This window comes from Lycorma delicatula, chromosome 9 (genome assembly GCF_047948215.1).
Source record: "Lycorma delicatula isolate Av1 chromosome 9, ASM4794821v1, whole genome shotgun sequence".
NCBI lineage: Eukaryota > Metazoa > Arthropoda > Insecta > Hemiptera > Fulgoridae > Lycorma > Lycorma delicatula.
The window spans coordinates 92,356,893-92,370,626 of NC_134463.1; the positions used below are offsets into that span (position 1 = coordinate 92,356,893).

General features: G+C 28.6%; 1 protein-coding gene across 1 annotated transcript; it reads right to left on the minus strand.

The window, feature by feature from the left end:
- Positions 1–1,511: 1,511 nt before the first annotated feature.
- LOC142330129 (methionyl-tRNA formyltransferase, mitochondrial) lies at positions 1,512–12,854 on the minus strand. Its single transcript, XM_075375217.1, has 5 exons — positions 12,518–12,854; positions 11,928–12,122; positions 9,292–9,414; positions 5,862–6,040; positions 1,512–2,083 (listed from the first exon to the last, which is right to left on the minus strand). The coding sequence occupies exons 1-5, from the start codon at positions 12,787–12,789 to the stop codon at positions 1,620–1,622; spliced, it is 1,233 nt and encodes a 410-aa protein (XP_075231332.1). The 5' UTR covers positions 12,790–12,854; the 3' UTR covers positions 1,512–1,619.
- Between the last annotated feature and the right edge of the window lie 880 nt (positions 12,855–13,734).

Genomic DNA, 13,734 nt, shown 5'->3' on the forward strand with positions numbered 1-13,734 from the left:
TTCTTATTTTGAAAAGAGTAGAGCAAACTAATTTTATACTCCTGTTACACCAATCTTTATCTTCAAAGGGAGTGTCTTGACAAAAATTTTGGGCATGAATAAGAACTTTCCTTATGAAAGCCTGAGCCTGTCAGTAACTGGAGAATATTCTCTTGAAATACTGTAGATTTCAGTTACTTTTTAATCTTGTTCTTTAATATCAGGAGAAACTGATTTTTCACTCATGTTAGGATTGATCAATTAAAATTTTTTGCTATTAAGCAATACACTACTTATCTGAGACTAAGATAACCTGATTGGTCAGTAAAGGAATTGCAAATTTAATGGAACCTCAGAGGAATTCCTTAGGATGAAGGAATCTTATCTTGTTCTATGGTTCTCCGAGGACAAATCATAGCTTACCATCCATTTTTTTTCCATTCGCCTTGATTCTTTCATCTGGAATTGTAAGCCAATAATTATGAAGAAGTTTTAAAAAGTATGTAAGGAAAAAATTTGATTTTTATTTAAGGTAAATATGGGCTTCCTAATCCTCAAATTAAGAGTACATAAATACATATAAAGATGATCAAAAATTCATGAAACACAAAACTTAAAAATATATTGACGGCAAAAATGTGTGAAATTATTATTATGTTAGCGGTAAAACTAATTTTGTTTTTTTGTTTTTGCAATAAAATTTGTTTTTCACAAGGGTTTTTATTTTACAATTAAATTTTTACATGCAGATTAGCATTATTTTGGAATATTTTCCTTGAATCTTATTTGCAAGTTAAATCTTGTGTGTAATGCTTGATCACTTTTATAAAAATGATGAGGTAGTAGATAATGCATGCAAGTGTCACCCTTTAATACTAATGGTAAAAATGGCTGATATTAAAAACTGATTCTACAAGCTCTTAGAAAATCACTGTGTAAACAATCTTCTCAAGCCGAAATTCCTAAAACAACATTTTTAAGAAAAACACAGTGCTTAAAAGTTATGAACTTACAAAATAAATGGTTTATTAGAACTTTAGATAATACTGAATGAATTAATTACTGGAAGTGTTCGTTAAAAATATATTACAATTAGAAGAAGTATGGTTCAGTGATGAAGGGTGGCACCAGCTAAGCAGCTACATTAACATCTGTAACTAGATTTAGAATAATGTAAATACATACAGCTAATGAAGAGGTAATCTTTTTTTGTTTTTATTTAGTGAAAAATCAGGTGTTTGGCATACTATTTGCAGAAGAAAATTACTGGACCAATATTTTTTTAACAGCACTGAAAAACAAATATGCTTATGATATTTTTATTGCTCTTTTAGGGTCTGACTGTCAAATTTTAAAAGGACTAAAAACACTTAACAACCATAAAAAATATATAAATAAATAAAGTCTTGAATTTTGTAAACAGCATGCTGCTTTCTAGAACATCTGATTTCCGGAACAAATCCTATCAAATATCTGGCCTTTTTTCATAAAATCCAAGGTTGTAATAGTAAAATAAATAAAATAAAAATACATAGAGAGACATCATTGCATAGCTATTTATTTATTACTAAAGTGAGATCAATCATTTGATAATAAAAGCCATAAATAAAAAATATATCAACATATTTATGTTCATTATGCTACTCAAAAAACCAATCAGTTTGATCTTTCTTTGTAAGGAAACCATTATAAAAATCATGATTTGACATAATACGGCCATTTGAAACTTTTAAATTATTACACATTACCCAATTTCCATCAGCACATTGTATTTTCAAGATTTGCTTATTACGGTTATAACTGATTTTCCCTGGTGATACATCTTTATTATTTATATTTAATTTATTTTCATCGATATTGGGACCTAATGGATCGCTGCTATTTAGAAATTTTAGAGCAGATTTATGAGATGACACATTACTTAATACTTTTTTATGTAGGGGGGACTGATGATCCATTTCAATGTTATATAATCTAACTGGTTTATCGAACCACGTCGTTGATAAAATATATTTATGGGATATTGCTCTGTGAAGGTCATATACTTGTTTTGCACTTAATTTCTTCCAGTCTACTGTAGATAACTTTCCTGTCACCTTTGGAGCTAAAACAAAAAAATAAAATAAATCTCACCGAGTGTATAAAAAATATTAACACTTATGGCCTACCATCACTTGGATTTATAATAATTTAATAAAAAGAAAAAATTGTTTTTCTTCAGTAAATAGAGATTAATGCCATATTATTCTAAATAATAAACTAATAATAATTAAATTGCTTAATTAATTAATTAAAATAATAGTTTGAATAATTTTAATTCCTTTCAACCAGGTAAAGTTGATGTGTTTTTTGTCATTATCTTTGCTTTTGAAATCACTTGTACAATAGATTCCTATTTTTTCATGGGCATTATTCACATTAGTATAATTAAAAAAAAAAAAATTATAATTATCACAAAGATAAAAAAAAAATTATGATCAAGAACCATGCCGATCTCTATAGTGGAGTGGTAGAATCTTAGCCTTCTGTCTGATGATCCTGGGTTTGAATCCTGGTCAGTATGACATTTTTCATATACCACCAAAATCTCAATTTCATAATCCCAAAGCACTAGCTTTGGCCTTACATAGTGAATTAATCATAAAAAACACACTAAAAAAAATGACACAACATAATGAAAATAAATTACACACCTCTCAAATTTAAATAACTGATAATACCACAAGCATAATAAAAACATCTAAAGCAGGTTTTAAAAGTAAGATAGAAAAGGGGGAGTGAAAACAAATTTTTACAATATTTCAATACTTTGTCCACATCAGATACAAAGCATTTTCCCACATCATTTAGATATGAAAATGGAGTGAGAAAGAAAATTGTAAGTGGTTGGACCTTATCTCCACTTGTTATGATGTGAAATGTAGTGGCAACAAATAAAAATATATATAGAACATTTTTCAGAGGTTCTTGGGCCACAGCTCGACTTTACTTTAATATCAAGGCCAAAAGTTATAGAATCTTTGGTCGATCAACCAAAAGTTAACATAGTTGGATCATACTGGTGAACTTAAATGCTCAAATCTATAAGAACTTAAGAAAGTTGTATTTTTTGAGATTCTATGTGCCAGTAAGATTATATACCACGTGCTAAGGATCATGATTACAATATAGTTGATTGTAATTTTAAGTGGTGGGGGGGGGGTATATATTTATCAAACAATAAACCTTTAATTGCCATTTAAAAAACCATCACTCATTTAATATTTAAAGAATATATGCTCCAGGTTCAAAGCATACATTTCCCTAAGCACAACATTCTATCTACACATAAACAATACTCTTGTTCACAAACAATATATATTTGTTTAAATTGGCTGTACGCATAAATTTAGGGTGTTCAAATTAAGTATTTTCTGACAACCTTGAAAGAATCGTTATTTAAAATTACTAATATACAACATTTTTTTTACCACTTTAGGATATTAAGCTTATAACCAGTCTGATATAATTTGCATCACTAATTATATATTAAAGCAATATTGAATGTATTTTCTCTTTTATTTATATATATATATATATATATATATATATATATATATATATATATATATAATATATAAATAATATGAAGAAAATATAATGTTACATCATTACAACCTAAAACTTAAAATAAATTATTAAATTAAAATGATACAATTTTGTATTCATATCAACAAAGTGATCGATAATGTCAATTTTGGGTGATCCTATTGAAATTCTTAATTCCATAAATAAATTTAGAAACTAAAATATAAATGAACAGATAATAAGTTTAACATGATTAAATATTAAGAATTATAGTAATAGATATAAGTTACAGTTAAGTTACAGTTAAGTTAGATATATTTAACTAGTGGATTTAAGAAATAATTAAAGTAATGTGCTGGAAGTAAATTGTAGAAACTGTAATTATTTGAGTCTATTTTAATTTTTCAATTATGATTCTAACCAGGCATTTTTTTCAGCACCATTATCAAAGTTACTATAAAAGGAATATATATGAAATAATTATAATGAATATAAAAAATAAAAATGTGAAACTGCTAGACTTTATAGTTCTAAGTAAGCTCATACGAGGTTGCAGGTGATCTGATGAGTTGCAAATCATTCTCAAAAAATTTCAGCCTTCCTCAGGAACAAACTGCAACCCATTCAAAGGTTGTCTACTTAGTAAGGTGAATTTTAGAATTTTATTTCATGCTCTAGGGAGCATGATAACACTAAATGGGAGTGGGAGTGTGAGTGTTTCGAAAACAAAGTATTATTAAAAATTTATTAATTTACTGAAAGGAAAGCAAAACAAAATACATTTTGCCATAATAAGTAATAAATTACACATTTACACTGATATAATAATAAGTAGGATTGCATCAATACTGCACAATGCATTAATAATTAACTTATCACTACTAAATTAAAAACAAGTTTAATAATTATTAGTGACTGCCCTGGGCCTGTCTTGCAGAGCAAAGTTTTTCAAAGGAAGGTATTTGAAATAGACACTACTTTCTATATTTAGCAGAGATCTATATTTTGTGTTCAAAGCAGCCACCACAGAAAATCTGGTTTTGCAATGGTAGGATGTTGAAAATGGTAATTGTACACAAAATTCTCTTGTTTTCAGTGCAGAAAACTCATCATCCACCCCTGCCCAAAATTCAAAGAGTGATTTTTTACTAAACTGTTGTTTGATAACCACTTGTCGTAAAGTCTATGAAGATTTCTGCTTCAGCAGTTCAGAGCCCTACAGGAGCATTTTGAAATGAATGCCTAACCCACTTGTAATTTGCTACCAAGTTATCATCAGCAAAAAAATACTTTTTTAAATTGTTTGCCAACATGGTTAAATGATTTTCAATGGTTACAAAATCAACTTCTAGGTTTTATGCTTTAAATTTCTGCTCCACAATTACAATTTTCTACAAAACGTATTAACTTTAACACTCGTATCCAATATGTGTGTATTTGCTCGTTGGAGTTGAAGATTCAAGGTATTTAATTTCTTGAGTATGTTGACAAAGTAGCTCAATTACATCAAAATAAACCATCTTGAAACTTCTTGGCTTCCAGTCGGTTTTCTTCCTCTAGAAAAATGGAGATTTCATCTCTTAATTCATAAACATGTTGCAAAAATTTCCCACGTAATAACCATCTTGCCTCACAATAAAACAGTAATGCTAAATGTACTGCAACCATGTCTTTACAAAATGCAGCAAAGATTCTTGATTTTAGGGGTCTCATTTTTATATAATTTAATACTGCAGTTACAATCATCACTAGTACAATATTCAGACCAGGGCTCATTTCTTTGGAAGTCAGAGCTTCCTTGTGGATCATGAAATGTGTCCAAACACACTGTGAAGATTTTTGTTTTACAAGTGCTTGTATACTTTGGAATCTTCCAGACATTGAACAAGCACGATCGGTGCATATTACGATGCAATTTTTCCACTTTATGTTTGCCTCGTTTATAAAATTATTTAAGAAAGAAAATAATGCAAGTGCTGTTGCTTTGAGTTCTATTGGTTTGCAGAAAAGTCTGCAAGTTCTTCTACTGTTGACATACCATCACAAAATCGAAAATACACAATGAAAAGAGCATGTTTATTCCTATCTGTTGTCTCAGCAAGTTGAATTGAAAACGATTTAATAATTATTTACCTGACAGGGCAAAAGTTAGAATCCATAACTTGTTAACAACACTTTTACAGATAATTTAAAAAAATTTTACTTTTGAGGCTCTGCTTTTTTCACTTGTCAAAAAGTAATTTTTAATACATTTTTTATAGACTCTGACAATTGGTTGATGACATAACTGGATTATTTTATCATAAAAAACTGACCGTAAGTAACACCTTCATTTGGTTGAGGCACAGCCATATCAATACAACGTGGAATATCACGAATACATTCCATTAATAATAATCCTGCATGATGTGCAAGTCTGTTTGAAAGCTCCGGAGTTGTTTCATTGGGTAATATTGCACATCTATACTGCCTGACAGTATCACCGACATCAAACCTTTATAAAAAAAAAATACATACAAATTTATAAAAAGATGCAACTATAACAATCAAGATATCTATTTTCGATTATGGTGATCATCCAGAAAATAGATGAAAACATGTAATAAATTGAAAATAAGTGATAATTGAAGAATATTCATTTTTTTGTAATATTTTTTCAAGACAAAATTTTTGTTTACCTTTCTACATAATCATCATTTAAATTTTAACATTAAAATAATGTATTACTAGTGTTTCTATTTCATCATTACAAAAATCTAATGCTGATTTTTTAGTCGTTCATTTTTTTTTTAATCTCATCATCACTTCAAAAATTACTGTGCTGGATCAGGGCTGCTGATGGATGTTTTAGTAAATCTCAACCAACCTATTAACTAGCACTTCAGTAATTGCAGCCAAGCGTAGATAAGAGGAGTTAGGATTTACGAATGTGAGGGTGATTTTCAACGAGTTCGTTTTCTCTTGAACACCAAGTAAATCGTGTTATGATAAACATCAAATGATTCAGCATACCAGTAAACTTTAAGTTAATGTACTGTTCATTAATTAAGAGATCCTGTAGAATACTTGCAACGTGAATAGAATGGGAAAGGGTTAGTGAGAGAAAAAAAATACTTTATAGTGAACCACTGTTACTTTATTCTAGGTTGTCTAAAGGTAACGGTCAAAGGTCTCTTTGACTAAAAGTGGACAAAGTAGCATAGCCCAGGTATTAGTACAAGGCAAATTTCATGTCACACTGGTTTGTCAAAAAAGGAACTATGGGGCATCCTACGAAAGAAATTCTTTAACTTTTCCACCTACAGATGGTTCAAAATTTGTGCCCAACAGATTATCCCCAGTAGTTAAACTTCTGTCACTGGCTTTTAGACAACACTAATAGGGAAATTCAATTTTATTTATAGATGAAGCCACTTTTATGAGAAACAGAGTTTTCTCATAAAGTCTTCAATATTAATAATAGTCATTTATGGAGGAAGACTATTCTCATGGTACTATGAAAACTAGTTTCCTCATTAATGTTTGGTGTGGCATTATTTATGAAAAAATTATGAAATCATTTGTTTTCTATGAAAGCCTTATGGGAGATGCATAGTTCATTTCTTAAAAAATAATTTGCCGGCCCTAATGATGGATGTATCTTTACAAACTAGATTGCAAATGATTTTCAGCAGGAAGGTGCAGTGCCACATTATTCTTTAGTAATTAGAAATCACTTGAATGCTAATATCTTAAACCGAATTGAACGTGATAGACCAATCGATTGGCCACCACAATCAACTGACTTAACGACACTAAATTACTTAATTTGGGGTTGTATAAAAATGATAGTATACAGACAGAAAGTTACTAATTAAAATACGAAATGCTACTGAATTTATATGAAACTATCTTGATATAATATGGAAAGCCACCAAAAATATTTTACATCGGCAGTGCTAATGTACATTGTGAATGAAGGAGGGAATTTCAAACAATTACTGTAACTGAGGTTTGTTATTCTATTACTATTTGTCATTTTACTATATAAAGAATGATGTTTGTTATGTACAGAAAGAATGATATGATTTTCTGTCTTTTTCTCATGTATTTGCATCAATAAAAACTTATTTAAAAAAATTTTTATTTACTTTTTATTGGCTGTATTTACATTAATATTCTTAGAATTAAATTTCATACAAGTCTTGTTACTAAATCTTCCAACTTAGTAATCATTTAACAAAGCTATTTTACTACAAACCTAAAAATAAATTACTTTCTGACACTGAATTTTGGATTTTACATTGGATAACATAAAAGCTAGTGGAGTTACAGGTCTGGGACCTGTTTTATTCTACTTCCTAGCTCAAATCAGATAAGAAACCACCAAAATTTTACTCCTTAATTTGTATCCCAAAAATTACAGTAGGGCTTCTCTTTATTAGAAGAGCTGAAATCCGGGTGAAATCTTTTGCTAGCCATAACTTGAAAACAAAATGTTTTTAGACAAATGTTTATATGAATTTTTTTCATTATTTTCACAAATAGAACATGCCCTGAAAGTTTCTCCATTTCTTTTAGGATACCCTGCATAAAAAAAATTGAAAAATTTCAATAACTCTGTTTTGAAATCATACTTTCCACGTTTAACATATTTTTTAAAACATTTTCCATATTATACAAATATTTCTGTTATCTTTATTTATTATTTTCATTATTACTATTAGAATTTTATGCAAATTTATTATTGTCAAAATTATATTAAGCTGTCTGAACAACTTTGATGATTTATTTTTTAATAATTTTTTTACATGAATGAAGTGAAAAGTGGACTTATATTATTATCTTTTCTCAATTAATACAGATGCAGCTAATTCATAGAAATGGAAGTTTTGAAATTTGTATTTGGATAAAAAGGTGAAATCAGTTCTGAATAACTATTTATAGAAGCATGCCATTTACCCATTTAATTTTCATGAATACTTGGAGTGCTGCTTAACCCTACAATGGTATACCATCATGATTTTTACTATGTCGAATTGTATTTTTGTAGCAGAATTTGTTTTTATAGTGGTTGTACTGTGTGTCACAGCCAACTCATCCCTACCCTAAGGAGATCAGTGCACTGTAAGAACTGGCTGTTACAAGGTTGTATTTGCTCACAGCAACCCCACTTCATATTTTTCATAACAGAATACCAATAACATTAACTCTAATAAAATAAATGTTTCATGAGTTTTACGACAGCATAACAATAATGTAAACCTTTATATAACAAATATTATTTGTTTTATGCATGGTTCTCTTCTAGTTTAGTGTGTAAAACATTGATAGTGCATTTAAAGAATTTGAAGTAGGCATTATATTTATTTTAGAAAACATAAAATAAATTCAGGTGTTTTTAAAGATTCTTTGTTTCAAAAAGTTGTTACACCCATCTCAAATAGAGAGAAATTTTTGATGATGAAAGTGATATTGATGAAGTTATTGGTCATGAAGAAGAGGATGACATTTTTGCTTATTGTGATACTGTATGAAATTCATCCTGCTAAGAAAAACAGTAAAGTATCAAACAGGTTTTAAATGCCACTTCACAAGAAAACAGTTCACTACATATTTTACCAACCTGTTCTACTGGACTTTCACAAATCTTGGTCTTAGCTTAATACACATTTTAATGAGAAGGATGAAATGATAGAACCACATGATAATCAAGCGAACATCATGCTCTTGTTAAAATGAATTTAAGTAAAAATAGTTACCTACTTGTGTGGCTTTATTAGCATAATAGTAACACCAGTTTCAGCATCACCATTCAAAATAGCATATGAAATAGGAGCAGCACCTCTCCATCTTGGTAATAAACTGGCATGAACATTTAATACACCACTATAAAAACACACAAAAAGAATTTCAATAACAATATTTAAACAATCGTTATACAATAATACATTAAAATTATGTAATTATTAAGTAATTATGTAAAAAAAAGAAGATTTCATACAATCATTTTATTCTTTAAAAATAAGTGATTTAAAATCGTTAAAAAAAAGTTGTTTAGAGCAGCAAACCAGTACTACTACTATATCAGACTGACCATTTTTAGACATTATTTATGATGTTAAATCATAAATAAAACACAAAAACTTTTATTATGAAAAAGTATTTATGCGTTTTATTTACATCAATCAATATTTTTAAAGTGTTATATATTATTAATTATTATTTATAAATATTAAAATTATTTATTTATTTATTTAGTACAACAGCTATTTTTAGCCTTTTTATATTGTACATTCAACATAAAACATTTACGTATAGGTAACGACTATACAAAAACAATCATTATTAAACACATTCCACCAGAAAAAGCAGAGCACAAAAAATATTATTATAATACATCTGTTATTATGTTAACTGTTTTGGCCTTTGCATATTGCATAATTAGTATAGGGAACCAGTCATTACAGGACAATATTACCTCATTAATTTTACTTTTGAATTTGTTTTCACTGAACTAAACGAAGTCAATTTTCTCACTGTAAGCATTGGCTACTTATTTATATCGTTTATTAGGCGACAGATCGGACCTTCAAACATACAAAAACAATTTTTGATTCCTTAATGAGGTACAAGGTACATGAAACTTAATATCTGATTCCTGGACAAATTTTCTGTGCAGCAGACGATAAAAATACAGACCATCCCAGAGACTTCTTTTATTAGCAAGAAGAGGAAAGTCAAATTGTTGTTGGATACATTCTTCTGTCACAGAAGATCAGAGGTGTTCAACTTTTAAAGTTATGTGGTATCCATTGTAAGAGACTGAGGTTTCTCCTAGCTTTACTGACTATTCTCTCCATGCGTTTTACTAAGAGAAAACACAAAGACTAAGAGAACACTTATTGTCAAATACGTATTCCATATTATGTGGAAGCCAGTTCAATGGACCAGATAATTTTGCAACAAAAGGGGAAGATTTTGGTTTGATTTCTGTACAATGGTTATATTTTGTATTCTGTCACTCTTAAGTTATTAATTTTATTAAAGGCCTACTCCAAAAACAAGAGAAGAAATATAAGTGAAGCAAAATTAACATCTTTCTGAAATTATAAAGAGAAAACTAAAGGCTCTATAGACAATTAAATCTCATCTTAGTTCAAACAACAGAAAAACATTTAAAAAATTAGGTCTAAATTAATTTGAAAATTTAGTTAAAAAAAAAAATAATACAAAATATTTTTAGTAATAATTATGTAAATGATTTTATAAAATAATTGCATAATTTTCTTTATGAATGATTGGTTTTGATTCTAAAAAAAATAAAAACTATTTATTGTACTGATTGTTTCAGTATGCCACATAAAACTCACTGATAAAAGCACGCACATGTCAATATATGAATTTATAATATAAAAAAGATTTGAATGTCTTTACTTATAAGTAACATCTAACAAAGTGTTTGTATTCTTACAAATTAGAATAACTATAGTCTAATCAAAGTGATTAAAAATAAACAAATAAATCAGAACTATGTATTAACAGTAGGCCTTTTGGTTTGGTTAAAATTTTACTTAACTGTAGTTTTTAAAATTACAGCTTGGTTGTAATATGATACTCCAAGAAATTATTTAAGTGGCATCTGATAGTAATCATGCATACCATGTGGTTGAAACAATGAAATTGTCTTTCTTATTAAGCATCAACTGCATGCTGATATAGTAATTACCCTCTTAAAAAATCTGCAAAAACAATTTTGTAGCGTATCTTGACAAAAGCGTGCTTATCACATAAAATACTGGATATGTGCTTTTATAACAGAATATATATGGATAAACTTATAAAAGAGGGTTCTTCTTGCAAATTATTCCAGGTAAAACCCTTAGCACAAATAATGCTGCTACAGGAATCAAAATTAAGATATGAATGATCATTTATTCTAATTCATTAGGATATTATATAATACAGACAGATTTGAAACAGCTCCAATATTTATTCAACTGCAAGTTTAATTCTGTGCATCCAGATAGCAGTGGTCAAATCCAAAAGAATGAAATGTTATGACAAAAGTGCAAAATAACAGAACAAACAGCATCAAGATACATCAAACAGCATCAAGGCATCATTCGGATTCGTACTTTGTGGACTTTTAATAGTAGCAACATATCACAGATGACCCTTCCACAGAAATCCTTCATGCTATTTAGAACCTTTTGTTACATATACAATCCAATAGCAATAATTTAGGCAAATGTCAGGAAAATATCAGTAAGATAGTTAAAGAAAATATTGGTGCTCCTCTTTCTATTATTGCAAAAGTTCTTATAAAAATAATTTATGAGTAAAGGATTATAAAATGTTTGTAATAACAAAATTAATTTAAATAAAAACACCTTACTTACAATGGAAGTGCATTAATAATATTCTCTGGTATGAGTTTACCATAGGAAACAACTATTCCCAAATCATAATTATTTAAAATATTATCATCTGGTGGCCAACTGTAAATAGGCAATTTTTCAGATTCAGCAAACTTATGAACTACTGATCCAACAGAAGTTATAACACCTAAACCACTCATTAAAGTTCCAGTATTCCTAAAAAAAGAATAATAAATAAAATAAAAATTCAGGTAAATTTCTTAAGTGTAACTAGTTTATTAGATTTTTAAACAAATAATTTACTTCTACCAAAAAAAGAGTATTCAAAATTAAAAAATGATTAAAACAAAACATTTACATAATATGACAATCAATTCTAATCTTATTGTTACGAATCTTAATGATAATAATCAGCAATTACTAAGATATCTTACATATCAAACTGTCTTAATGGTAATTTTTTTAAGATAATTTCAGAAATTCTTAAGTGACAATGCCGGTTAAGAAAAACCGGCAACTAAGCGTAATTATAAAAACAATTCATTAGAAAGTAAAATATTTGAAAGCAGAATAATAGTAAAAATTAAAACAACTCAAATTAAAGTACTTACAATTTTGCGTTTAAAGGCTGTAAACAAGCTAATGAAAAATTATCGGTTCCAAAAAATAATATTTTCCACGGTGGTTCTTCAGGTCGCTTTCTAGTAGAAAAATTTAAACTACTATTGTTAAAAATATGACTTTTAAACTTATAGTTTTTATCTAAACTATTTATAAATTTATTTATATTACTACTAAAACTAATATTACGACAACCAGCAACGACTAAATAATAACTAAAAACTACATACTTCACCGAAGGTACAACCAACTTACACGACATATCTAACCTCAACAGCTGTTTAGATCTAAACGGGGATTTGAGCACAGCTGTTCAGAGGTAGAGAGAGTTTGTTACATAGCGTAACAAATTAGTAGCAGACGGAGTCGTCTTTGTATTCTTTCAGACTAAATAAAAATATAGTGGTAGGGGTAATATTGTTATTTTTCTGCCACATTTAAATACGAAATTTACTAGAATCATCTCAAATTGTATTTACATTGTGGACATAGTTATATCACGTCGTAGATTGTTTTCTGTAGACAACTGTATTTAAAACAAAAAAACTACTTTTTTCTTTATTTTTTTTACTAATGTGTACGTTGCAATCTGTTACTACTGAACAGTTATAAGCAGTAAGAAACCTTCCCTCGTCCGAATGAGAAGAGGATTATAGGTGTCATGTAAATGGAGTGTAGTCTTGTACAAATGCAGGCCCACATTACACACCGGGTTGGTCTAGTGGTAAATTTGTCATCATCGTAAATCAGCTGATTTCGAAGTCGAGAGTTTTAAGGTTGAAATTCTATTAGACTATTATACAGATTTGAATACTAGATCGTGGATACCGCTTTTCTTTGGTGGTTGGGTTTCAATTAACTATATATCTCGTTAACGGTCGATGCGAGACTACACTTCATTTACATTCATACATATCATCCTCTGAAATAATACCTTATTTCCGGAGGCTAAACAAAAAAGAAACAAAGTGCGACACATTCCTGAGATGTGTTAATTGAACCCCATCCAAAAACATATTTTGCGATGAGTTAACTACCAGACCAGCTCGGTGGGCTATTTAAAAAAAACGATAAAATTAAAAAATTATCCTGTCTTTCAGTTGATAACTCGATGAAATAATTTTATTATTAAGTCTTAATTAGTTTAAAGTAATCATCTATGCTGAACTTTTAATTCTTGTAAAATAATACTAATTTAAAATGGAAT

Excerpts from the sequence above, each read along its gene's own strand:
- LOC142330129 (XM_075375217.1), bottom strand. The coding sequence starts at position 12,789 with ATGTCGTGTAAGTTGGTTGTACCTTCGGTGAAGTATGTAGTTTTTAGT. Across the intron at positions 12,123-12,517 it reads CAGCCTTTAAACGCAAAATT|GAATACTGGAACTTTAATGA; the intron begins GTAAGTACTTTA and ends TTCTTTTTTTAG. Across the intron at positions 2,084-5,861 it reads AAATGAAGGTGTTACTTACG|CTCCAAAGGTGACAGGAAAG; the intron begins GTCAGTTTTTTA and ends TTTTTGTTTTAG.